This window comes from Pelmatolapia mariae, linkage group LG3_W (genome assembly GCF_036321145.2).
Source record: "Pelmatolapia mariae isolate MD_Pm_ZW linkage group LG3_W, Pm_UMD_F_2, whole genome shotgun sequence".
In the NCBI taxonomy this organism is placed as follows: Eukaryota; Metazoa; Chordata; class Actinopteri; order Cichliformes; family Cichlidae; genus Pelmatolapia; species Pelmatolapia mariae.
Window position 1 is genome coordinate 76776748 of NC_086229.1, and position 27536 is coordinate 76804283.

General features: G+C 40.1%; 3 protein-coding genes across 3 annotated transcripts; 2 read left to right on the forward strand and 1 right to left on the reverse strand.

Annotated features, from left to right (window-relative positions):
* Positions 1 to 9260: 9260 nt before the first annotated feature.
* Positions 9261 to 11520, forward strand: cldn15a (claudin 15a). The gene is made up of 5 exons (XM_063464320.1): positions 9261 to 9477; positions 9724 to 9888; positions 10159 to 10240; positions 10320 to 10427; positions 11427 to 11520. Exons 1-5 carry the CDS (start codon positions 9261 to 9263, stop codon positions 11518 to 11520), a joined length of 666 nt encoding a protein of 221 aa, XP_063320390.1.
* Positions 11521 to 14183: 2663 nt separating this feature from the next.
* Positions 14184 to 22147, forward strand: dnajc3b (DnaJ (Hsp40) homolog, subfamily C, member 3b). Its single transcript, XM_063469913.1, has 12 exons — positions 14184 to 14608; positions 16190 to 16300; positions 16486 to 16610; positions 16716 to 16790; positions 16876 to 17019; positions 17187 to 17368; positions 17457 to 17576; positions 18676 to 18781; positions 18960 to 19080; positions 19324 to 19456; positions 19575 to 19723; positions 20463 to 22147. Exons 1-12 carry the CDS (start codon positions 14524 to 14526, stop codon positions 20606 to 20608), a joined length of 1497 nt encoding a protein of 498 aa, XP_063325983.1. The 5' UTR covers positions 14184 to 14523; the 3' UTR covers positions 20609 to 22147.
* Positions 22086 to 26946, reverse strand: naa38 (N-alpha-acetyltransferase 38, NatC auxiliary subunit). Its single transcript, XM_063469914.1, has 3 exons — positions 26856 to 26946; positions 23738 to 23912; positions 22086 to 22539 (listed from the first exon to the last, which is right to left on the reverse strand). Exons 1-3 carry the CDS (start codon positions 26892 to 26894, stop codon positions 22415 to 22417), a joined length of 339 nt encoding a protein of 112 aa, XP_063325984.1. The 5' UTR covers positions 26895 to 26946; the 3' UTR covers positions 22086 to 22414.
* Between the last annotated feature and the right edge of the window lie 590 nt (positions 26947 to 27536).

Genomic DNA, 27536 nt, shown 5'->3' on the forward strand with positions numbered 1-27536 from the left:
TGTGAAATTTTAGCTTCACATATTAAATGCTTTTTTTTTATTTACAAATAGTCTATCAACCGATTTTATATTGAAAATATGAAAGAAGACCGGCACTCCTGCAAAGTCCCGTATTCAAGCACACATTAATTAAAAAAAAAAAAAACCTTCAAAGTTGTAAAAGACAACTTGTGACAATTTTTAAATGATAAACAATTGAATTACACAATATTGTAAAATTAGACATGTAGAATACTTTTTAACATTACATTTTTAGCCTTTTATTCACCTTTTTTATTTTCTGCTCTGCTCTTTGCAAAAACCATGTGATGGTCGATAGTTTGAATGTACAGTAGGCTATATAATAATTGCTGTTCATTTTAGCGTCATATATGTATTAAAACTAAAGGCCTGTTTTTTATGACATACCATTTTTATATCGTTTTTCTTGCACATTAAAGTCAAAGGCAGTATTTGAAAATGCTTATTTCAAAAGATAAACTATTAAAGATGAAAGCCTGAAATGTTGAATTTTCTCACCATCAAAATAAAACGGAGTATTTAATGTGGGACACATGCATTAACAATATCTGCGTATTGTCTTAATAAAATATGTAGTCCTGCATATTTGAGCACACAATTTCTGAATAGTAAATAGTTCACTGCACTATAATGCTAAAACAAAAGTAGAATGCTTTTAAACATCGATTTATTAGTCACAAAAATGAATAAAATTCTGGAATTTCTAGACGGTACGCCTGTAAGTACAACTGAGAAAATTTCCTATAATGAAGAGCACCTCCCTTTCTCGAAGGCCCCACCCACGTTCCTGTCATTGTTTCACTGATTTCATAAAAAGTGGGTCCTCGTAACTGATGCAGATACTGTTTTATTTAGGTCCAGCATCACTCCAATACAAGACAGCTTATAATCTAGACATGGTTTAGGATGAAGAAGAACTGAATGGCTTTAAAACACACGGTGTAAAAGTTTCTACAAGGAAACCCAGGAGCCAGGATTCTGTAACACTGTAGCATTTTTCTACCATATCCATAAAGATCAATCGATAAATCAAAGTCCGATATGAAACCCCATTCTTATCAATGTCATTTATTAACTATTAGATTTACAATGAGGGATTTGCTGCACAGCTTGTATTGTGATTATCATCTAACTCTCTGAGAGTTTAACCCACGCACGAGTTCGCTCACTCTCGATCATCCTCATATCTTGACCCTCGGAGAGATTCAAACAGCCAACATCTTTTTACAACGGGGAGGTTTATGGAGGCTATGGTTTATGTGCCGCGTTATCAGCGCGGTGGGATGTTACTTATTAACCCGGGTGAAAGGACCGAAACTCGGATCGGCCTGAGAAAACAATCATTTTCTCTGGTGTAAAATAGATGATCATGTAGGTAAACAATTAGATAAAACCATATCTGAAGAAACAAATATCCAAACAGAGGAGCAGAAAATAGACATAATGTCTAACTGACCCCCGAGCTGTCTCCAGCCTCTTCCCACGCGCAGTTTAAACACACTTAAACATCAATGATTCATCAGAGCTGGTGTAATTCAGCTCAGCTTCAGTGGGTCTGAGGGCCAACGTCCATCAAGTACCCAGCGGGTTTAACACAGATACTAATGTGTAATCACCGCGAAGGAGCACAGTGTAGAGGCTCGCTTACCCCCCGCTGTGCAGGTGTAACTACACTGTAAGTTAAATTTAAATTGTAAATTAAACAGCAGCTGATTGCGGGCAGACACAAGGAGACGCAGTACATTTGACTTTTTGTCTCACTTTTATTGTGCTGTTCACATGTCATATTCATCATAATGTGAAAGTGAGTCTGTCTTTGTATGTGGGGCTGTGTCGTGAAATAGAGGACAGAGGCATCTGCGGGAACAAAGGCTGTTTGTGTCGCAACCGATCACAGAGCGCTCACAAAACTTTACAGGAGAGGAGCAGACATCAAAATGAAGGTCGAGTTCGAAGATTGTGAAGTGTGTCGGAATTATGGAAAAACTCTTAACCCTTGTCCTTTACATTGCATTTTTAATTTCTTTAACTGATGATGTGTACTTGCCGTTTCTTTTTAATCTGGCATTAACATAAAATATTTTCAGACATGGGTGTGTCCGTGAACTCGCTGACACCATGTGGGTGCTGCACGATCACAAGACAAGTTTCTTGTGAGTGTTTTTTAAACCTCTTTTTAAAACTTTTTTCTAAAATTAAAACAACAATAGCACAGGAAATGGACAAACAACACAGAAAAGAGGACGAGTTTAAACAAACAAGATAGAAAGGGGGTCACGTGATACAGGGACGTATGGATGTTATTAACTATATTCTCACCATCATCGTGATGTATATACAGTACTACCTCTGAAAAGTAGTAGTAAAAACATTTCTTATTTTTAGTGTATCTGTCACAATTAGATAATGTTTAAATACAAAATATAGTTTTTAAAGGATTATTTCTTCTATTTGTGGTTTGGGGGAGGGTATCCAAACCTGCATGTACACAAGAACAAAATAAATGCATAAATAAATAAATGTGCAGTTCCATAAATATGCAGTACTAATAAAGAAAAGGAGAGGCTTATTGGTAAACTTTGAAATGGCATAAAAAAAAGACAGACAACAGATATGACCTCTGTTTGTACAGTAGTCAGCAGCCAACTGTACACACCTGGGATCTGGTGACACAGCCATGCTGCACACCTCTTGAGACTACACCAATGCATTCAGACCAAGTTCACGAGGCCATTATTTAAGTGAATAATGAATATGAACAATTAAATATTATTATTATTATAACTCATAGCATCACTTAACTGCAAACAGAAATTATGGCTACAGTGTTAAAATTTATGTATTAATAGTATTATAAGAAAGAGAAGAAGAAATTATATAATAATACAGAAAAAGGCTGTTGGTCAAATATCTTAATGCACATGTACACACACACACGCACACACATATATATATATATATGCACACACAGAAACATATGTGCATGAATGCACACATACACATGTTAACACACATCTCCCATCTGTGTTACCCAACTTTCATTTCCTTATAAGCCTTGTGGATTTTGCACCATCTGCAACGTGGCTTTCGATCTTTTTTCATTATACCTGGATACAAATGATTTAAAATGAAAGATGCCAAAGTTGTAACTTTCTGGAAAGTGAGTGGAAAGTGGAAAATTATAGTGGCTCTTTGAAGCCAAGTTTCGACCTGTTGCTCATCGGGACAATGTTAATGTTTACCCAAGCATACCAACATTTGCTAATTGGCACTAGACCAGGGGTGGGCAATTCCAGGCCCCGAGGGCCGGTGTCCCTGCAGGTTTTAGATGTGTCCTTGAACCAACACAGCTGATTTAAATGGCTAAATTAGCTCCTCAACATGTCCTGAAGTTCTCCAGAGGCCTGGTAACGAACTAATCATGTGATTCAGGTGTGTTGACCCAAGGTGAGATCTAAAACCTGCAGGACACTGGCCCTCAGGGCCTGGAATTGTCCACCCCTGCACTAGACTCTAGTAATAAAATCAAGATTTCTGTAAGGAAATTTCACCTTGTAAGTGTGTTTGTGCGTATCTCTGTGTGTCATAATGGCAAAAGTGGTTCTGAAGACACCTATTGTGGCAGAAAACTAACACAGCGGTGACACTGAATACTTTGGCAGGTGTTTTCTGTCCATGGAGCAGCACTGCAATAGTATAAGATGCGGTCATGACATTTCACAAGTGTTGCTGACACTTTCACAGATGGGTTCAGTCTGTACTTGTGAGATTCCTCAACAAGATGAGTTCAGGTTTTAAAGATACTATGGTGGCACCAAATCCAAATGTATTCTTTGTGTCTTATCTTTACTACATGTTATTACAAGAAAAAAATCATACCAACCCACTTTATGGGCGTGGTCAGACATATTTGACTGTGGCCTGGCAACGTGAGCAACAGTCCAGCAACTATCGTTTTATTTTGATACAAATGTTACTAAATCCTGATTGGTGTAGGAGATGTGAGGTCACCTTTTTTGTTTTGTTTTTTTATTTAAAGTCCACCCCCTACACACACACACACACACACACACACACCTACACACACAAATAATTGTGTATCTTTTAACAATTAGATTCAATGATTATTTACAGACATACTGACGTTTTAAATAAACACGTGGACACAAAAAACTTACTAAGCATTTACCTGCTCGATGTCATCTCTCTAGTTGTGTCCACTCATCACATGCTCATCTCGCCTGCCTTTAATGACCTGTTCTTGGAAAGCACAGGTCATGAAAAACTTATAAGCGTCTTTCCAGGAATTAGTTTATAAATGTCATATAAAGTTTCTTTTAAAAGGCAGAGCCTGGGTGAAAGTTTCAATACAATAGCACAAAGTTATATGTAGCCAAGTGGGAGCAGAAAAAAGAAATTATAATGGCAGATATTTAGTTTGAAATACTTACATTGGTGTATGTACTATGCATGTACTAACAGTATTTATCCTATTGTACATGCTATTCTTAATAGTCAGATGGGATGTAAAAGTTCAAGTATCCAAAAGGGTTCTTTTTAAATGATCACAATTAAGCTATGATTAATATTATATTATTGATTTGCTGTGCTTTTTATATATTTTGAGTTTACATGGCTGTCACTGTGAAAGAGATTGGATCGGTTAAATAAAGGTAAAATAAATAATATTAACTGTCGATATCCTGAAATGCAATATTTGTATTACTACACTGTTTTAATATAACCATATATTTTTTATATTCTGAGGTACAATATCTTTTTTATATGGACCATTAATAATGTGTCAAATTTTCTTTTGTACATAACAAAATCTGAGACATTAATTAAATCACAGGAAAAGAAATATGTGTAAAATGTACTGAAAATGTAAAATGTAATGCTTTAAAAAATGAACTAGTTAAAAGAAGCCATCAGGTAATCATTAAAAAAAATCAGCACAAATATCTGGGTGTCCCTTTCCCAAGAATGTTTTTGCTTCCTGGAAAGTTTGTTGGAGCATTAAATTACTCTGAGTGTTCTGGCTAATCATGCACTCCTATCACTGTGGAGAGATTCAAAAAGCCGTTTGGGATGGAGAAGCATTTTGACAATATCCTCCTCTTCTCAACAGTCAAGTCGGGGGGGGGGGGGGGGGGGGGGGGGGTGTTATCGGCACATTTAAAATAAAAAAAAAGGTTTGAAAACAAATACAGACAAAAATAAGATGAAAAATAAACAAAACAAAATAGAAGTCTCAAAAACTCGTTAATATTTAAAGACGTGTCTTCGAGCTGGTTTTAAACTTGTCAAGTGCTGGTGAGGTCCTAATTTGAAGAGGTAGATTGGTAAAGCTTAGGTGCAACCTCGGCTTTAGTCTGCTTCTATGAACAAACACAAGCATCTGAGGACAACGCCATGTTAAAAGTTCGGAAAGGTTATAGGGTGCTAATCCATTTAGTGACTTTAAAAAACAAACAATAAAATCTTTAAATGAATTGTAAAGCATACTGGAAGCCAGTGTAAAGAAGAAATATGGTCTCGTTTACGTGTGGCTGTCAGGAGTCGAGCTGCCGCCTGCAAAACCTGCATGATTCCAAAATAAAGGCTATTCCAATATTGAAGCCTGGATTAAATTAAAGCATGAATTACTTAATTCTCAGATAGAGGGGGAGGAGGTGGAGGTGGTCAACAAGTACAAGTACCCCGGGCTGTGGGTGGACAACAAATTGGACTGGTCATGCAACACAGAGCACCTGTATAAAAAAGCCCAAAGCCGACTGTACTTCCTCAGGAGGCTGAGGTCTTTTAACATCTGCAGGAAGCTCCTGAGGATGTTTTACCAGTCTGTGGTTGCTGGAGTACTTTTTTATGCTGTAGTGTGCTGGGGGAGCAGCACAGCAAAGAAGGACTCATCCAGGCTAGAGAAACTGATCAGGAAGGCTGGCTCTGTGGTCGGCATGAAGCTGGACACTCTGGTGTCAGTGGCAGAGAAAAGAACACTAAAGAAACTGCTGGACATTATGGACAATGCTGGACATCCTCTGCACACGGCCATAAACAAACAGAAGAGTCTGTTCAGTGACAGGTTGCTTCTCCCAAAGACAAGAACCAACAGACTTAAAAACTCCTTTGTCCCACACGCCATCAGACTGTTTAACTCCTCTCTGGAGGGGAGAGGGAGGGGAAACAGGAGGACAAAGGAGGGGGGGACAACTAAACTGTAGTGCCTCTTCACTTCACTGTGCAATACCTTTTGTGCAATACTTTGTTAATAGTCAACGGTGCAATAGACTACAATACTTGAAATGTGCAATTCACTTGTATTTTCACTTGTATTTTATTTCTATTTCAATTTAACAACAGAATTTATTTATTAAATATAAAACTGCCAGACAAAAAGGTCACCCCTGTTTTGTTTTGTTTTTTTCTTTTTTTGCAAACGGTGTTTTGCAATTTTCCAAATGAAAAAGGTCACCCTTAAAAGAGCAATGTGTGTCAGGAGGTTTGAATAGTACCACCTCTGTTTTTTTGTTAATCCATGTTGGAAAGGTCTATCACTGATCATGGTTTTTTGTCTGCAATACAGTCCAGCAAGGCCTTTAAAATATGTATATATACATATATAGTATTCTTTTTAAGATAAAGTACATTTTTAAATCATCACCATAACATGAAAGTGAAAAGAGTACCGGGCCAAGGATAGATCCTTGAGGGACGCCCCATGTAAGCCACTGAACATGACGTAAAAACAATCGAAGAGGAGTTCCTTTAGTGCTTTAAGATCATTAAAAATGTTTAAATGTACAGTTTCTGTGCTGTGATGTTGTTTCAGTGACGCCATTTATTTCCAGAAAAGTCTGGAGCTGAAGGACAATTTTCTCCACCACAATAGACAAAAAAGGGAGTTTAGAGATTGGTCTAAAATTTGAAAGAACTATTTGATAGAGATTTGCAATTTTTGTTTTTTGAGAAATGGCTGCACTATGACATGTACAAAATCAGCTGGAACAGTCCCAGTCAGAAGACAGGTATTTAAAATACACTAGGCCCAAGAGAGCCAAAGATCTCTTTGAAAGGACCGGTGAGAGTAATGTCTAGGTAACACATAGAGGGCTTCAGATAAGTGACTACTTAAGCCAGTGTGGACAGAGAAACAGGCTCAAAGTGATCAAAACCAGCAAAGGAATTTTGATCATGAGCAGGAAGAGTGATTTGAGACCTGATAGCAGCAACCTCATCACCAAAAACAACCCAGAACATTTTTCACAAATAGCTGGTGACTCTGTAAAGTGTGTGATGGGTGAATTATTAAAGTGTAAATGGTGTTCAATAAAACAGTGACAGTTTCTTCATAAGACTGTTGGAGCTAAGTTGTTCCAAAGTAATGCATCATTATGACAACCTTACATTTGGCAGTACTGTTGCTAAAACCAGTAATCAAATTCCTGCTTAATGGTTCCATTAAGAAAAGAAAAAATATATAAATTTTATGGCAGTTGAGCAACACTTGTTGTCACCTTAGGAACAAGTTGGAAAAGTGGGCTGAAATATTTCAGGTCTGATGGAAATTTGTTTCATGAAAACAGAAAAGTTAAAGTGTTGACTTTTGCCAGTAGCACTTTTAGCTAAGTGCGCACAATGACCACAATGACGATGCTAGTATGCTAATATTTATTAGACAGCCATGTTAACCATGTTCTTCAGCTTGTTCACATTTGCAAAGAACATGAATTACAGTTGCATTTGTGGTGACTAACAAAACACAATAAATTTGAAACAGTAATGATAATAAGTCATTTTCAAAAGGAGTGTTTGAACATTTGTAGGTTTTTTTATCAGCATAAAATGTTTCACGGTCTCCCAGTTCACTTACTTACCTTCAGTTGTTAGATACTGTTTGAGCAGTTTAATAACCTATCTGATGAAACATAAAGAGCATACCCCTCTTTGATTATATCACTGAAAATGTACTCATTATATTTAATCAGTTTATTTAAGCATTTTGTGAGTTTTTAGTTATTAGTTTCTTTGTCATTGCGTAAAATAAATGCAAAACTTTTGAATTTTTGTTACAATTAACAACCTTTGTGTCTTTTTCATTTCCAGAAGTCGAACTTTCCCTTCCAAACACTCGGCTCACCAGCAGCTTGAGTCCGGCTTATTGTTGGTGAACTGGGGCTATTTTTGGAGGCTGACCTTTAAACAAACACATTTGCTGGTTTATAAATCTCCTCACCTCTACCGACTTGACAGCTTGGTGTGAAATGCAGGTTAAGATTTATCTTAAAATTATCAGTGAGGTAAACTCAGAGTGCCCTGGATTTGGCAATGCTGACCTAAAAGCTATCAGGAGGATTATTAATGGCATGAAACAAACTGAGAAACTACGAGATGAACTGGGCAGCGTTAGACCTTGGTCTCTGGTTGGTGTTTGTGACATTAAATTGAACCTGTTAAATATTGATGTTTCCAAAGCACAGGGTGTGACAAAGAAATTGTTACCTTGAGTCTTCTGGCCTTGAGATATGCAAACCGAAACAATAAAACCTATGCGGTGGAGCATAATTTAGAGAAATATATTCGTATATGTTTCGATATGAGTTTTGAAGTGTTATAGTGAATAGTGATTACAAAAAAACTAGTTTTTTTTTAAGCAATGACATCCTTTAAAAGTTATTAAATGACAAATAGTGTGATCATTTATTATGAGAGAATGGGAGAATTTTCCAGTTCTTTTCTGTGTTATATATTTGAATATTTTTCATAAACATAACCAGAAATGCATACAGAGTCACGGCATCATTAAGAGTAGCAGATGACCATTGGACCCTGAAAGTGAACCGATAAACACCTGTTCAGTTTCAGGGGTGTAAAATGCAAAAAAAAAGAGAGAGAGAGAGAGGATAGAGTACGTGTGTGTGTGTGTGTGTGTGTGTGTGTGTGTGTGTGTGTGTGTGTGTGTGTGTGTGTGTGTGTGTGTGTGTGTGTGTGTGTGTGTGTGTGTGAGAGAGAGAGAGAGAGAGAGAGAAAGAGTGTAGGGGGAGGAGAGACTGCAAGTGAGTCATATAACTGATTATACTTATCTGTTGAACTGGACACATCTCTCAGTGGCGGATCAGACACGCATCACACACACACATTCACCCAAATCCGATGTTTTTATCTTCATAAAAAAATAACTTTTATTAAATTCAAAAACTTCAGTCTCTCGTCACTGACAGTTGGGCCGAGGAGAAGTCATGGATCCAATCGTGGAAGTGGTGGCTGTGATTTTGGGGTTCATCGGATGGATAATGGTGGGGGTTGCGCTTCCAAACCGTTACTGGAGGACCTCCACTGTTGACGGAAATGTCATCACCACCTCTACAATCTATGAAAACCTGTGGATGTCCTGCGCGACAGATTCAACCGGGGTCAGTAACTGCAGGGACTTCCCTTCGATGCTCGCTTTGAATGGTATGCTGACAAAAAAATTGACTTCTTAATAATATCATGAGTTTCGGGAAAGTTGGATTCCATCAAATGTTTATGTTACTTTGTCTGGTGGAGGGTTTCTGTCATAAGAAATGTATTAAAAGGATAACTTGAAGAGCTTAGATGTCCTATCTTTAGTTGTACTGTGGGTACACATTAAATCATCAATCCATCTTTGAAAAATCTGTTAAAATTATGTGGTTTTGTGTATCTATGCACTGTTTCCAGGTTACATCCAAGCGTCTCGTGCCTTGATGATTGCCTCGGTAGTGTTTGGCACATTTGGACTGCTGGGCTCGCTGATCGGGATACAGTGCTCTAAAGCAGGAGGAGAAAACTATGTTCTCAAAGGGAGGATCGCAGGCACTGCTGGAGTACTTTTTATGCTTCAAGGTAACAAAAACATAGAAAATACAGTCTGTTCTTCCTGGCTATTCAGATAACAATATTGACCTCCTATTACACTACCCCTTAAAGAAGATAAAGAAACCTCCCCAGTATGCTGATGAATCGTGATAATGCCCTACCGCCCTTTTAGATCAGTCCTACCTATTTTGTTCTTGTTTACTTCAATACTTTGGATCAGAGTTAAACTCTGACCCGTCACTGTTTTATTGCTCACTAAAGACTCCTTGTTGTTGTTGTCTTTTTTTCTATCAAAAGGTTTGTGCACTATGGTTGCAGTGTCCTGGTATGCTTTCAATATCACTCAGAATTTCTTTGACCCCTACTACCCTGGCACAAAGTAAGTTGCTGTTAGTGGTGTGACATAAACAGGCCTAAAGTGCAGTGCTGGCAGCCTATAATTTTGCTATGTGTCACAGGTATGAGATAGGAGAAGGGCTTTACATCGGCTGGTGCTCTGCTGTGCTCGCCATCGCTGGAGGAGCCGTTCTCACCTGCTCCTGCAAATTGGGCACAGAGGAAAAATAGTGAGTTTGATCTCTTTTTGATGTACAGAGCTGGAGGTAATTCTCAGATTCTACAGGTACAATCTGGCCCGGCCATGAAAAATGTTCTGGTTTAATTAAAGAAAACACGAACGTGCTGAGTGTTCTGCTATTAACGTGATACAAAGGGAGACAGATTTCATGGCTCTCTAGCGACTCACTGTGGCAACATGAACTTATCTCAAAGTGTCAATAGTTCCCACCCATCCAGGTGTCTTTGTCTCGACTGTGCTAAGTGGCAGGTTTAAGGGGCTTATAGTAGGTTTATAGTTTATTTGGTAATTACCTGTCTCAGTGGTAAACATAGGCAAAAGAACAAATAAAAATTGTATGACAATTTTTTGACCAGCCTTCATTACAGGGACATCATAAAACACAGCATAGAAAAGATTTTAAATTTGTCTGTGGAGAGATGTCTGTTTGGAGATGGAAGCTCCTGAACAGGTCTCAGACTGCTCAAAGTGAATATCAGAGACGTAGCAATCAAAGATTTGAAAAAGAATTAAAATCTTTGGCAGAAACAGAAACAAAAACTTGAAGAAAAAAAACCCACACACATCTTTATTAAAACCTTATTTTATTAGAAAGTCAGTAAAAATGTAAACTTTTTAAATCAGATTAGTTATTTAGATTTATATCCAGGTAATCATTAGAATTAAAGTTGATCTAAACTGTGCTTTAAAAAGAGACAATGCAAAGAAACCAAGATGGCTGCCTAGTGGCAAGTGCTCATGTCCCTGATTAGAAAATTGGCTCCCCCCAGTGGTCGAAAAAAGTAGTAACTAGATTACTCACTTTACACTGACCATAGCCTTCTTATATTCACTTCTGGTAGGTGCACTGCCACTATAAGGATAACTTATTCTAACACTATTCTAAAACTTTTAATTTCCTTGCTGAGACTCTGAGTATCTGATGTGCAGCATGCTTGGGGTGATTTGTATTTCCACCATCTGATCCTGACGTTTTCTTTCTCTGCAGCCCTCTACCTCATGCAAGGGGAACTGTGTATTCTGGACCAGCACCAACCAGAAGCCTGGCCGCCAGTACTTATGGGAGAAACGCTTACGTCTGAGCAGGATTTGGAAACTGAGCTTTGTGGACTTTTTCATCCCTTCATCTTTGGCTGGTCTAACTAACACATTGTGCCATTTCATCACTGTGGAAACACTTGCAGTGCATCAGATGTTCGATGTTGGGAGTATTTCAGCATCGCTGTATATGTTATATACAAATAACCGCAGTTTCAAAATGTATGTTCTGTAGAAATAACATGGATAAAATGATTGCAAAAAGCTTGACAAAAAACATCAGCCTCACTGCACAAACTCACTGTGCGCTCTGAATGATTAATATTTATATTTCTCTGATATTGTCACTTATCTTCCAATGAATTCAATCACATTTGTAAGGGGAAGGTCAAAAGTGTGATGATTGTTTGGATATGTCGTTTTGTACAGTTTTGTAGGCAACACCTGCAAGAGGCGCTGGAGGGCAGGTTGTCTTTGTTTTGATTGTATTTTGCCTGTTTTTTGTTTGTTTGTTTGTTTGTTTGTTTTTTGGGGGGGGGTGTTTTGGGTTTTTTTTAAGCAAATGTATAAATTTTAATGTTTTACATTGAACCTTCCAGTTTTATTTACCACAGACAAAAACAGTGGTGGTTATATTCTTCCTTTTTTTAATAAAATTAAAATTAAAAACCCATCAGCCAGGTGTATGATTACAGGTCATCAGGACATGATTTGGGTAAAATATTGTGGGAAATCATCAACAACCTGTTCAGTGTCTGTGTTCAGAGTAAAGACTGATTACAAATGTTATATTTTCATCAAATTCCACATTTTTACTATTTAAATTTGGTGCTAAAAGCAGCAAATTCAAATGTCTTTATGTGTCAAATAAAGACTGTATTTTGTACAACTTATTTATGATGTGTCATTAAAGTGGCGGGAAGCAGCACCGTAAATAGTGCGTGATGGCAGCTCACATGATTATTAAATAAAGAAGATAGGGAAGAGTCACTGGGTGATCGCCCTATCCCGTGGTAAATGTATGCAGGTGGAAGTGGTCTCAACCAGGATGACAGTGACTCCATTCAGAGGACACATCAACCACCGAATGATTGAAAATCATGTGACTTGTGTGCCTTTGATAGCACCAGGTCTCAGCTCAGCAACTTCTTGTTCAGTTTGTTAACAAAACACAAGAGGAGAACACATCTTATGTGAGTTGGTGTGTGTGTGTCCACCGGTTCAAGGTGAACTCAAGCTGTTTTGGTGAAACATGGCTGCCCAGCTTCTCATTAAGACTGTTAAAATGCTTGATAGTGCAGTTATCTGCTGAAGCTTAACGTCAGCGTCAGAATGGGGGAAAATTTTGATTTAAGTGACTTTGAGTGCCAGACGGGCTGAAAAATGCTGATCTACTGCAACAGATCACAATTCTTTGTAGGGTTTACAGTGAAACAGTCTGAAAAAGAGAAAATGTCTTGCTGATTTCAGAGGTCAGATTAGAATGTCCAGACTGTTTTCAGATGATAGGAAGGCAACAGTTACTCAAATAACCACTCGTTACAACCAAGCGATGGAGAAGAGCGTCTCTGATTGCCCAACATATCGAGCATTGAAGCAGATGGGCTGCAGCAGCAGAGGACCTTAATGGGTGACACTCATGTCAGCTATGAACAGGATGTTGAGGCTATGCATGGACAACAAAACTTGACAACAGATGATTGTACTGATGAGTCTCAGTTTGCTTCAACTTCTACAATAGTAGGGATTAGGAGTACACAAGATGAAAGCATTGATCCATCCTGCTTTGTATCAGTGGTTTTCCTGCTGCTGGTGATGTAATGGTGTGTGATATTTTTTGGCATGCTTTAGGCCATTTAGACACCTGAGCTTCATTTGTATGGCACAGGCTACCTGATTATTGTTGCTGACAACAATAGCGTGTCATGTCACACAGCTCAAATCATCTCATCTTAAACATGACAATGAGTTCACTTTACTGAAATGGCCTCCACAGTCACCCCATCTTAAACTAATAGAGCACCTTTGGGATGGGACAGAAGATTCACATCATGGATGTGCAACTGCGTGATGTCATGTTAGTACGAAGCAAAATCTCTTAGGAATGCTTCCTGCGCCTTGTTCAATCTGTACTATGATGAATTAAGGTCGATCTTGTAAAGATGTCCGACCTTGTACCACACGGTATAACTATGAAGTGAGTGAGCCAGTGAGTGTAAATCACTTGAAAAATGAAGATTCGGGATTATTTTAAATTAAGTTATTAAATGACAAAAATTTTATAGGCCTGCAGAGAAATAAGGGAAAGGATGATTTATCATGATCAATTATTATTATTATTGTTATTGTTATCATCATTATTATTATTATTATTACAGGATGATGATTACGGTTTTCGCATTCTTCGCATTTCGCATTCTTTAAGGTAAAAACACAGACTGGGCCTGTTCAGCAGGTTGTTTTACATTGCATAACACGTCGTCATGTGTTACCGCTGTCAATTACATACCCCGTGGTGGCGTTTGGCCGCAGTGTGCAGGCTGCCCGGCCCATGCAGGGACATGGTGGGAGCGTCACTGTTAAAATAGCTTGTCCAATGAGAGCAGCCCACGTTTCTGGACGAACGCGGATGTGCGCCTCGCGGACCAACCACGAAAAAGTAGAGCAGATAGGGCGGGGACGGCGCTGGCAGAGGGGCAAGGTTTCGTTTACAAAGTGTAAGGACGGTCAGCTGCTCGGCTTCAGGAACAGACTAGTCGTTTTAACTTTAAACCGAGTCTAGAAAATAATTAATTCAGGCGGGGTAGTGAATTTAAGCTGCTAGTTCTTTTGAGAGGGGAGGAACCTTTCAGCGACACGACTCATTTCCACACGGAATACTGTCCGATTGGGACCGTAAATACACCGTCGTAGCTGTTCTGTAGAGAGGGGAGACCCATGAGGGTGTAATAAATAATAGGCAGATTTCAATGAAACAGACAGGCGCTTTCAGTCGAAGAGCTGTGAAGTTGGCTGGTTCCGGTGTTAAAGCGTGAATCCGGGAAGAGATGGAGCCGTGTCGGCGGGCCGGACTCAGCGGGGTCCTGTGCTCCTTGTCACTGCTGTGTGTCATCCTGGACATCCAGCTGGACGGTAAGACCCACTTCACGTTAAAAGAAAACAAAAAACAGCCTGCTTACTCACTTGTTTGTCGTCCTTAGCTGCTAAAAGTTCATCAAGCCGGCTTATTACTGACCCCGAAACTGCTCTTAAAATACTAATACAAAAAAAGTCATTACTATATCGTTGCTCTGATTTAAAGATACCGGCAATTAATCTGTAAAAGTTAAACATGAAGGCTTTAAAAGATGTTTCCAAGGGCAGTATCCTTACAGCCAGGGGCATAGTGAGGACTTACAGACCCAGCACCACCTGCTTTTACCTGTGTCAGGCCTCTGCTCTTAGTACTATTTATAGTTCAGTTACATTTATATGTGTGTCAAATCATTATTTTAAAAACACTGATTGTATAAGGTTTTGTCTTGCAGTAATACTCCACTTTCACTTTTCATTACGTCGGGTTTCTTTAGTTTCACCCCTCCCTCGTTCCCCACCAGCGCTAAAATACTTTCAGCTCTACACTTAACTGCGTACTTTACTACTAAAGTTGAGGTTTAATACACAGTAATTGTACTGTATTTAAGTGTTTCTCTATCTTCTGCTTCTATTCCACTATATTTTGGATGCAGATGGAGATTTTAAGACTTTAGTCGGTTATTCATTTGCAGATTAACTGTATTATTATAGCTCAATGCCTATAAGCAATGTAGAAGGATGTAAAACAGTCCTCAACTGCAATGATCCACTAATATAATGTGTATGATTCTGAAAAGTGCCATTCTGTGTAATGAGTACTTTCACTTTAGGTAGTTAAAATATATTTTGATAATATGACTTGTGCAATATTTAGCATAAAAGTGCATAAGAGGTGAATAAGGGAGAGGAGGTGGAGTGGGTGAAGACGAGTGAAAAAGGAAAGCAGGTAAAGTGAAAGAGATGGTTTAGAAGATAGTAGGGAGACCTGCTGAGATGATCGCTCTGGTATAAAGACAGGAGACTGAGGTGAAGATGTTGAGAGTTTCATGGGAGGATGGAAAACAGTGGAAATGAGTACATCAGAGGGAAAGGTCAGGCTGAGCAGTTCGGAGACAAGTTAGGTTGTTGGTCGGGTGCCGCAGCTCGATTGTGCGTTTTGAATCTATTTCTGAGCTTGTGCAGCCTCTGTCATCAGAAGAGAGGTGCAAGTGTGAACAAAAACCTGACAAACACACGAAGAAAACTGGGCTACACTGTGGTTTCCTTCTATATGGGGCGACCGTGGCTCAGGGGGTTGGGAAGCGCATCTGTAACCGGAAGGTCGCCGTTCGATCCCCGGGCTCTCTGTCCTGGTCGTTGTGTCCTTGGGCAAGACACTTTACCCTACCGCCTACTGGTGTTGGCCAGAGGGGCCGATGGTGCGATATGGCAGCCTCGCTTCTGTCAGTCTGCCCCAGGGCAGCTGTGGCTACAACTGTAGCTTGCCTCCACCAGTGTGTGAATGTGAGAGTGAATGAATAGTGGAATTGTAAAGCGCTTTGGGTGCCTTGAAAAGCGCTATATAAATGCAATCCATTATTATAAAGTTGTCCCTCTTCAGGGTTTCCAGCAAGGCTCAAACCCAGTTTTATGTTACAGGCGTCTTTGGGGCAACTCAGGCTGAGATTGAGCACCACTTGGAGATGGGCCGCAAACTTTTGGCAGCTGGTCAGCTGGCCGAAGCTTTGTCCCACTACCACTCTGCTGTGGGTAAGGTTACACACACACAGACATGTTCTTGCCACTGGCTGACATTTTCAGTCTACAGTCAGTGCTTGTCTGTACAGTCGAGAAAGGTGTGTTATTGTGCAGTAAAAGAGTTTAGAGGTTCAAAGCTTGTGTTTGTTGCTTTTGTTAAAATAAAAATGAATAAATTGTGATGATGCATTTTCCAGAGGGTGACTCTAAGAATTACTTGACCTTCTACAAGCGAGCTGCAGTGTTTTTGGCCATGGGAAAATCCAAATCTGCCCTGCCAGATCTGACCAAGGCTATCCAACTCAAGCCCGATTTCTTGGCTGTAGGTCACTCGCTAGCCTTTCTTAATGTCTTCTATCATATTCTATCTCTTCTGCCCTCTTCCGAGTCTTCGTCATCCTATCTTTTCACTGTTTGCATTTTTCAGGCCCGCTTGCAGAGAGGGAACATCCTGTTGAAGCAGGGCAGCACGCAGGAGGCACGGGAGGACTTTGAGGCAGTGGTAGGTTTTATAACGTGCTGCTTTTGCAGTCCTAAATCACTCTCCCACGTATGTTTGCCACAATAATATGTACCTGCTGTTCCAGCTGCAGCGGTCCTCAGACAACGAGGAAGCTCAGAACCAGCTGATGAAGGCGAACGAGCTGGAGGAGCTGCAGGAGGAGGCCCAGGCCGCGTACCACCAAGGGGACTACAGCACAACGATCACTGTGCTGGAGAGAGTTATAGAAGTAGGGATCTTGTTGGTTAATTTTATTTTTCAATTACAATCAATACCAACTGCTTCAAAGTGTGATTTCAAATCTGATTTAAATGCCTCAGCATTTTAGTTATTAAAGGAATCACTATGATCTTTGAGCTGATTGCTCATTTATAAAAAGTTTCCGTCTTCCTCTAGATCTCTCCTTGGGATCCGGAGTCTCGGGAGCTCCGCGCAGAGTGCTACATCCGGATGGGAGATCCACAGAAAGCCATCCTGGATCTCACGCCGACGACGCGGCTTCGCAACGACAACCGCGCCGCCTTTCTGAAGCTCAGCAAGCTGCACTACAGCCTCGGCGACCACCACGAGTCACTCAAGTGAGCGTCGTTCCTGGAATAAACAAATAGGTCTGGCTTGCACAGCCATGCAAATGAAGTCTCACTTTTTCCATCTATTCACACGCAGCAACATCAGAGAGTGTCTGAAACTCGACCAGGACGACAAGGAGTGCTTCAGCCACTACAAGCAGGTGAAGAAGCTCAGCAAGCAGCTGGACTCGGCAGAAGAGCTGATTCAGGAGGGCAGGTGGGTGTTTCTGTTGGGCTGAGGCACTTCGCTTCCACCTGCATGCAAATGAGCCTTTCAGAGGACAGCTATAGTCTCAGCCTCTGAAAGTGTAACGTATACAAATGAGGGCATAATTATTAGCCCAGCTATGAAAATTTTCCCCAAGTGCTTTTTTTTTTAACAGAGCAAGAGATTTCCAACACACATTTTTTTAGAAAAAATACCAGAGTCAGTATTATTAGCCCCCTAAAAAACCACAAACCACTGCTGTGCAAGGATTTGCTTTAACTTGTAATGCTCAGCTTGTAAGTTAAAGTTATCATCCAACTTACACACAGCAAAAAACTTCAGCAAGAGTTTGAGCTGTCAATGAGAAGACAGCTGGCTGAAAACAAAAGAAGACAGTTTAGACTTAAGAAAAAGAATAGCTGATGCTCACAATGCAGGAGGTGATATACAAACATATCACGGCGTTTTCCAAGTGTTAAAAACTGGAGCGAGAAGGATCATTGCAAAATTCAAAGAGAGCCACACTGTGCAGGACAAGCCTGGAAGAGGTAGGAAGAGAAAGTAAACTAATAAGACCCCAGAACAACACAACAACGACCTAAAACGTAGGTCACTCCAGGTCAAGAACAAGCTCCAGAAGACCAAAGTGAATGTCCCTGACTGGCCTGCACAAAAACCCTGACTTCAGATCTCGAGGTGCTGGAGATTACTCAAAGAAAAGTGAGCTGTGACTCCTCAGGACACCCGTGAGAGCCTTATTGAGAACTACAACAAACAGCTGGTTAACAGACTGTTAAAGAGAACACAAAACCAACTATTAGCAGCAGGGGGCTAATAATGTTGATGCAGGTAGTTTTTGTGACATATTTGTGTTTCTATGCTCAAAGTAAAATAATGTAAGTATCCAAAATAAAACTAGCATGTTTGGAAATGCTGTGTTTGAAAGTCCTGGCTGTCTTTAACGGCACTTGGGATTTTTTTTTTTTTTAAGTTTAATTTTCATAGGTGGGATAATAATTAGCTCATCCGTACATTTGCAGCGTGTAAACTGTGAACTGCTTCAGTGCCACAGCAAGTTAAGTTAACTCTGTTTCTCTCTCTCTATTAGGCATCAGGAAGCCATAGAAAAGTATGAATCAGTAATGCAGACGGAGCCTAATGTCCCGTACTACACCAACCTGGCCAAAGAGAGGATCTGCTTCTGTCTTGTGAAGGTGAGAGAGTGACTGCAGCTTTTCTCACTAAGCAATTCTCATTTTTTCTCCTCTCACATCCCCCAGAAGATGTGGAACCTCTAAATAAATCGTCCCCTTGCAAACACACTGTCCTAGTTCTCACTAGAGTTCAGTCTTAGTTTGTAATCATTCACCTTTTGCTTCATATCATTTCCAGATTAAATCAGCGACCGAGGCGATAGACGTGTGTTCGGAGGCTCACCAGAGAGACCCCCGCAACGCCAACGTCCTCAGAGACAGAGCAGAGGCCTATATCCTCAACCAGGACTACGAGAAAGGTGACACAGACTTCTCAATGAATGCAACTCAACTCAACTCATCCCAATTTTATGTCCTGTTATGATGTCATGAGCCTATCGTAACCATAGACACAGCTTCCATCTCAGAACTGCACACACAGCATCAGAAGATTTTTATTGATAATTGATGATTAAAGTAAACCAATATTACATAATTAGCCTCAGATATGTGGTACAAATAATATTTAGGAGTAATCTGTAAATCCCTTGTGTGTCGTGCAGCTGTGGAGGACTACCAGGAGGCGAGAGAGTTCGACGGCGACAGCAACGATATCAAAGAGGGGCTGGAGCGAGCCCAGAGGCTGCTCAAGCAGTCTCGTAAGAGGGACTACTATAAAATCCTCGGTGTCAGCAGGTAACCAGTCCAGCCAGCTTCTACATAAACACTACACGTTTACTTTATTTTTCTGATGCCAAAGTCAACGTCTGTCACTTTTATAAGAGGGCCCGCTAACGCTCAGAAACTTCCTTAGGAGCGCCAACAAGCAGGAGATCACCAAGGCGTACAGGAAGCTGGCACAGCAGTGGCACCCCGACAACTTCCAGTCCGAGGCCGAGAAGAAAGAAGCAGAAAAGAAGTTTATTGACATCGCATCGGCCAAAGAGGTCCTCACTGATCCAGGTCAGAAGCCAGCTTTGTTATTTAGTCTTTTCCCTGATCTCTCTGAAAACAACTATTTACAGCCACATTTCCACACCAGCAATATCTGATTTTAAAGAATTTCCAGGATTTTAGAGATACTTTACTCATCCCAGAGGGAAAGTCACAAATTCCAACAGTCTCCATAAACATTCATCTATTCATTTTCTTCCGCTTATAATAGACTTGAAAAGTCTATTACAGACAGTCTCCGAAAACTCCAATAGCAATGCATGGTGAGCAGCATATATTACAGTCCAGAAGACAAGCATTAAAATTAGTTGGGCTAATTTAGAAAGTTGGGCTTTCTCAGAAATGATGTCTGGTGAAGTTAAGCTGAGCTTTCAGAACATTCATGTGAAACAGGTAGAAACGAGCGGCTTCATTCTTCTTTTCACAAAACAGACCAAAAAATGTTGCTCAGCAGACGTTAAACCTGCAGCTCTGCAGTCAAAGAACAAACATTTACTGACTGTCAGGTTTTGTCTGATGAATAGAAGGATGTCATTTTGGTATTGTGACAGTAGGGGGCAGCACAGTGGTCCAGTGGTTAGCACCTAAGTTCAAGTTCACCATCATCCCAGGTCCTGTAAAAAATTAAATAGAATTGTAAAAGCAGAAGAAAATGGATGTTTGTCAAACCAAGTCCAAACTAGTTGATTGTTTACTAAAATGTTAACGATCCAGTTCTGTATTACTTTTTTTTTTTTTCCTTTTCTAGAAATGAGACAGAAGTTTGATGCAGGCGAGGATCCGCTGGACCCAGAAAACCAGCAAGGTGGAGGCGGAGGTCAGCAGGGCTGGCCTTTTCACTTCAACCCCTTTGAATCTGGAGGCAGCTTCCACTTCAAGTTCCAGTACAACTAGAGAGCAGGACTTGACGAACACACGGGCGGGGAGGGGGGGTAGTGTCGTTTTTAGGTGGATACTTTGGAAAAAACCTTCGGGGGATTTGTGGAGGACGAGTCTTCCTCAAAAGCTCTGCGTCAGCCTTGACGCAGGTTTTCGCAAACTTTTTTTTGTTATTTCGGACTTTTTACCACAAAATCAAAGGACCTACCTGTGGTTACTCATAAATTACGTTGTGCTTGAAGAAAATGAAGTCTACAGATGAGCTCCGTAGGAAATGTGTGACGGCTGGAAGCAGTGTCCGCTCTTATTCTTTCTTTGTGCCATTCTTTGAAGCGCTACTTGGCGCCTCCTTTTTATTTTTAGTGCCGTGACTCTTTGCTCTGACTGAAGAAAATCTTCACGTCTGTCCGTTTGCTTGCAGTATTCTTTAAAGGTCTACTGATCTCAGTCTCTATTTTTTACCATGTCGAGACGTCTCTACACTAGAGAAGCAGAATTTTTATATTTATCATTAGACCTGTGGCTGTTGAACTATATTTATGGTGAAACTCGAGCACCGCTACAGGAAACCTGTGGGTGTAAGAATTTCAATATCCTATGGATCTGAAGTCAGTGTAGGTGCTCTGTGATATATACATGTATATTTTTAAATTTAAATCAGCTCCTCCTGATAGCTAATTGGAATAATTCTGTGTGAATTTTGGTTTGGAGATGTTGATTTATATCCAGGGGCAGACATTATGGATGTAAGTGCACAAAATAAATGAAAAAAAAATGTTTAGAAAAACAGCCGCAAATGACTGCATTGACATTTAGAGTATTTCTGTTCCTTTCCTCCTCCTTTCAAAGAAATGTTTCGAAAGCTTGCACTTTTACTTTGTTCGAAAAGGCCACTTCACTCCTCCTGCACTCCTGAAATGTTACTGTAGGCCTTTGAAAAGCCTTTCACACACTCCCGTGTGTCTTCAGTGGCTATCCGAGAACCTCATTTATAAATAGGTCTTACTGAAGCGTGTCTGAGCTGCTGCTTTATTTTTCCCGAGGTACACCATATCTACTTCACGAGCAGCATGTTTGGATAATATTTATCCAGTGGGTCGCACTGACACACATACGAACTTCATACAGTTTATAAATGAGGCTCTTGCAGCCACACGGGCCACACAGGTGAACCAAGATGATGATGTTTTTTTAAAGACTTTATTTTTTAGCACAAATTAAGTTATTTTGTCTTTAATAACTTGAGGACACACTGACTGTAACCAGCTTCTACTGCTTGATTGTGTGAACAAAATGTGACAGGCTCTCTTTGTATTTAACTCTGAGTGGGACGGTTTTGTTTCTGGGTTTCTTTTGTTGGAGGCTTTTGTTTTTCCTGTTGCCAAACTGAGTCAGCTGACAAGCTCAAGTGTATTAAAATATTGAAACAAACGCATTTTTGCTCATTTTGTTTTACTGTGTTTTAAAGCGAGGCAAGGACGGCAATACAAAGTCTCAAATAGGGTGATTTATTTTAAAACGCACTGTAATAAAGACGGGCACTGCAGACACTGAGACACATACAAGTAAGCTCTCGTTTACTCACACCTCATGCACGCCCACACCATTTCTACACTCGCTGCATTGTGCAGCAGTTGACGCAAACGCACTCTTTCATCAGTCACCGAGGGACTGACTGAATCCACGACATCGACACAGAAGTTCTGCGTCCAAAGAGTCTGAGAGACCGACGTCGTCCGTTCTCCTGGGATCGACCACGGCCTTGAGTCTGGCTCGGCAGGACTCAGTCACATGAATGCTGTCCAAACAGACGGAGCTCCGTCAGTGGTTAGCTCCGAATCCCTGTGTGTCGTCCAGGCTGTCTGCCTCCACCTCGATGGACACCACGTGGTGGCCGGGAATCATGGCCAGGCCCAGGACTCTGGGTTCGCTCTGGGAGAATGTGTCTGAAAAGAAAACGAGACAACAGGTCAGACTACACTCACTGTGTGATACCTAAACAATCGTTATGAACACAACGGTAACTTTAAGCTCACCTGCACGTTAATGTAAATAACAAATCGGCCAATCACATGGCAGCAAATCAGTGCATTTAGACATGTAGATATGTAAACATCAGAATGAGGAAGAATGGTGATTTAAGGGACTCTGCTAGTCTGAATATTTCTGAAATTTTCCCACACGACCATCTGTGTGGTTCATAGAGAAATTTCTGAAAATGTGAAAATATCCAAGCTGATATGAAGGCAACAATAACTCATTACAAGCAAGGTATGCAGAAGAGCATCTTTGAATGAACAGCACATACAGAAAGAACAGCAAAGCTTTGCCCAATAACAACAAAAGAAACATTAAAGCAAGATGTTGTCTGGTCTGATGAGTCGCAATTTCTACTGTGACATTCAGACGGTTGGGACAGAGTTTGGTTTAAAGAGCTACCCTGCCATGTATCACTGGCTACCAACATAGCATAGTCTAAATACCTGCAGCCCAACTGGGGTATGTGACTATGCCCACCCCTTTATGACCCCAGTCTAACCATCATGTCATGAAGCTCAGATCATCTCAAACTGGTTTCTCGAACATGACAATGAACTCATTGTACTCGAATGGCCTCCACAGTAACCAGATCTCATCCAACAGAGCAGCTCTGGGATGTGGTGGAATGTTTCCAGCGCCTAACATCATCTTCTCTTTCACTACAGTTTGTTTTTTAGCAAAACCAATAATCTAGGAACTAAACTACAGATTAATATATGTAAATATGAAATGATTTAAACTGTAACATCAAAACATGATAAAAGTTGCTCCATTTCCATGAGTTTCAAAACAACAGGTCACAGCAAATAAACCACAAAACAGTACAAACAAACAACTTTTACCCATTTCCCTGTGTATTTTTTTGCTAAGTGAATGACAAAAGCATCGTATGAGTTTCCCACAGCTGCTGGTTCTGATCAGTATTATTTTTAGCTTTATTGATAACCTTTAAGATGGTCTGGCATTGAAAGACACTTCAAAGATGCTTTATAAATACAACGCCATAAAAAATGCGAGGTGTGAAAAAGAACAGAACAGCCTTTTTATACGGAGTCAAAGGCATCAGTGGACACTGTGCTCAGGTCGCCTCAAGTCTCTGCGTACCTGTGGATTTAAGGAATTCCTGAGCTGAGCCGAGGATGACGTTGCAGTCCCGGTCAGTGCAGAGGAAAAGGCCCACCAGAGTCCGTCCGTCTGTCATGCGGATCCTCATGTTCTTGTTCAGGAGCCCCTCCAGCTTCTGCCGTGCCTGAGATGATGAGGACACTTCAGACTGCTCCTGGGTGAGGACAATAAAGGAAAGTAAGCAAAATAAGACCTAAGCTGAGGGCTAAATTATTATTTACAGTGGCTTGCAAAAGTATTCAGCCCCTTGAACTTTCCCACATTTTGTCACATTACAGCCACAAACATGAATCAATTTTATTGGAATTCCACGTGAAAGAACAATACAAAGTGGTGTACACGTGAGAAGTGGAACGAAAATCAGACATGATTCCAAACATTTTTTACAAATAAATAACTGCAAAGTGGGGTGTGCGTAATTATTCAGCCCCCTTTGGTCTGAGTGCAGTCAGTTGCCCATAGACATTGCCTGATGAGTGCTAATGACTAAATAGAGTGCACCTGTGTGTAATCTAATGTCAGTACAAATACAGCTGCTCTGTGACGGCCTCAGAGGTTGTCTAAGAGAATATTGGGAGCAACAACACCATGAAGTCCAAAGAACACACCAGACAGGTCAGGGATAAAGTTATTGAGAAATTTAAAGCAGGCTTAGGCTACAAAAAGATTTCCCAAGCCTTGAACATCCCACGGAGCACTGTTCAAGCGATCATTCAGAAATGGAAGGAGTATGGCACAACTGTAAACCTACCAAGACAAGGCCGTCCACCTAAACTCACAGGCCGAACAAGGAGAGCGCTGATCAGAAATGCAGCCAACAGGCCCATAGTGACTCTGGACGAGCTGCAGAGATCTACAGCTCAGGTGGGGGAATCTGTCCATAGGACAACTATTAGTCGTGCACTGCACAAAGTTGGCCTTTATGGAAGAGTGGCAAGAAGAAAGCCATTGTTAACAGAAACCATAAGAAGTCCCGTTTGCAGTTTGCCACAAGCCATGTGGGGGACACAGCAAACATGTGGAAGAAGGTGCTCTGGTCAGATGAGACCAAAATGGAACTTTTTGGCCAAAATGCAAAACGCTACGTGTGGCAGAAAACTAACACTGCACATCACTCTGAACACACCATCCCCACTGTCAAATATGGTGGTGGCGGCATCATGTTCTGGGGGTGCTTCTCTTCAGCAGGGACAGGGAAGCTGGTCAGAGTTGATGGGAAGATGGATGGAGCCAAATACAGGGCAATCTTGGAAGAAAACCTCTTGGAGTCTGCAAAAGACTTGAGACTGGGGCAGAGGTTCACCTTCCAGCAGGACAACGACCCTAAACATAAAGCCAGGGCAACAATGGAATGGTTTAAAACAAAACATATCCATGTGTTAGAATGGCCCAGCCAAAGTCCAGATCTAAATCCAATCGAGAATCTGTGGCAAGATCTGAAAACTGCTGTTCACAAACGCTGTCCATCTAATCTGACTGAGCTGGAGCTGTTTTGCAAAGAAGAATGGGCAAGGATTTCAGTCTCTAGATGTGCAAAGCTGGTAGAGACATACCCTAAAATACTGGCAGCTGTAATTGCAGCAAAAGGTGGTTCTACAAATATTGACTCAGGGGGCTGAATAATTACACACACCCCACTTTTCAGTTATTTATTTGTAAAAAATGTTTGGAATCCTGTATGATTTTCGTTCCACTTCTCACATGTACACCACTTTGTATCGGTCTTTCACGTGGAATTCCAATAAAATTGATTCATGTTTGTGGCTGTAATGTGACAAAATGTGGGAAAGTTCAAGGCGGCCGAATACTTTTGCAAGACACTGTAACTGACTAATTGGCACATTATTAATTCATTATTATTTTATTTGAAAATCCTGAAAGAAGCCCTGTTTAGACACATGTAATGACCGCTGTGAAATTTTAGCTTCATATATCAAACACTTCTTAGTATACATTTTCTTCAAAATTGTCCATTGACCCACTTTCATAATGTTTTTTTCCCTGAATTTTGAAATCTGACAGTGTTTGAATGTGAATATCTCAAAAACTATTAAAGAAAAAAGTGTGAAATTTGCACTGGTGTTTCGTACCATAAAAGTGAATCAGGATCTTTAATTTGGGACACATAGACCAAAAAAAGTATTAGCTAGATAAAATATGAGAAAATAAATTCCATGCAGTCTTGTTAAATCTCATATCTCTTAACACATTCTCAGCTTAACCTAAAGTCTCAAACTCATCCAAAGCAATGCGCATACTTACAAAGTAGGTATCAAAAACACACATATATGTAATAGACTTGTTTGTGAATCATAATTAGAGTACCATCTGAAGACTCCAGGACTTTGTTCTATTTCGACAGGACAATCTACTGATATATTTTTTTTCCTGGTACAACTTGTCATGTTTGTTAAACAAGGAATAAAAGTTGAATAAAAATGACATTTTCTTAATTTTTGTGACCACGAATTTCATGCTTAAAAGCTTTCTACATGTTTTGTGTTACAGTACTGTGAAATGAATCAATATACCATTTAGAAACTGTCACTACTGCATTTTTGCAATGTGATTTTTTTTTTACTGTCCCAAATTACAGTTCCTGATTCAAGAAAGAAAGGCCTGTGGAAATGTAAGGCTTTTACCTTTAATAGTTTTGAGATATAAAAAGGTCTGGAAGTAGGTGGATGGGACTTAAAACATATATATTGAAAAAACTTGATATATGAAGCTAACATTTTAAAACAATCATTATAAATATCCAAACTCTGGACGATAAAATGTTTAGGTAAATCTGAGACGGTCGAGGAAAAAATAATGATTTGAGACAGAATGACCAAACTGCATTTTGGTGAGGAGAACTCAACACATAGTGAATCTCTAGTCTGTCGTTCATATAAACAGTTAAATAAACGCAGGTTACCAGGTCAGATGTACAAGCTAATTTGTTAGCCACCGACTAACGAATTGGCTACAACTGAAGCAATGACAATGTTGAAATACTCTTCAGTTGAACTATTTTTTTAATCTCAGTTTTGACATGTTAAACAGCACCAACAACCCTGAGACAAACTGAAAAATTAAAACGAGAAACACATACGTGAGTCGAAGGACCATTTTCCTCAATCATTGTGGCCATAACCTGCCCCTCTTCTTCTCCTCCGGCATTTGCTTACGGAGCAATTTCACCGATGGACCAGCGAAACCGGAAACGATCCAGTTTTTTTTTCTTCTTAAAGTGGAGGTCCGTTAGGATGCTGCTAGAATTAAAACAAATGTTTACATTATTTAAATTATAAATATTAATAATAATAAGTTAACATTTAAGTCTGTAAATTTATTAATTTTAAGAGGAACTAACAGCTGGCACTGTTCAAAGACTTCATTAGCCTCGTTTTAGCACTATTTGCTAAAGCCTTCTAAAAAGTCATATACCCATACTTTGCAAAAACGAAAACTATCTACGTGTTTAGAGTTTTATTGTCGGGTAAGTCTGGAGAATTTGGAGTGTGGTATTTTAAAGCTCGCCTGTATGTCCCCACTGTCGCCACAGGTGGCCGCTACAGGATCATTTTCCCTTCATTTCCTGACACATCGCCTTAAAAACACTGATAAAATCACTGAGATTTCTATCTGATTTGTACGCGTTGCTTAATCCACGAGCTTCACTGAAAAGATGACTTGTATAACTTACCAAGTGTTACTTAAAAATCCTTTCTAAAGTACCACATTTAAAAACCTGGGGGGAAAACTGCTAAAGTCATTACAGTGGTTATGATTG

Bases quoted from the DNA above. Each gene is read 5' to 3' on its own strand.
- dnajc3b (XM_063469913.1), top strand. From the start codon at position 14,524: ATGGAGCCGTGTCGGCGGGCCGGACTCAGCGGGGTCCTGTGCTCCTTG. The intron at 14,609-16,189 runs GTAAGACCCACT...TTTATGTTACAG, and splicing joins CCTGGACATCCAGCTGGACG to GCGTCTTTGGGGCAACTCAG. The intron at 16,611-16,715 runs GTAGGTCACTCG...TGCATTTTTCAG, and splicing joins TCAAGCCCGATTTCTTGGCT to GCCCGCTTGCAGAGAGGGAA.
- cldn15a (XM_063464320.1), top strand. From the start codon at position 9,261: ATGGATCCAATCGTGGAAGTGGTGGCTGTGATTTTGGGGTTCATCGGA. The intron at 9,478-9,723 runs GTATGCTGACAA...CACTGTTTCCAG, and splicing joins TTCGATGCTCGCTTTGAATG to GTTACATCCAAGCGTCTCGT. The intron at 10,428-11,426 runs GTGAGTTTGATC...CTTTCTCTGCAG, and splicing joins TTGGGCACAGAGGAAAAATA to CCCTCTACCTCATGCAAGGG.
- naa38 (XM_063469914.1), bottom strand. From the start codon at position 26,894: ATGGCCACAATGATTGAGGAAAATGGTCCTTCGACTCAC. The intron at 23,913-26,855 runs GTATGTGTTTCT...GTCCTCACCCAG, and splicing joins AAAATGGTCCTTCGACTCAC to GAGCAGTCTGAAGTGTCCTC. The intron at 22,540-23,737 runs GTACGCAGAGAC...TTTTCTTTTCAG, and splicing joins GGAATTCCTTAAATCCACAG to ACACATTCTCCCAGAGCGAA.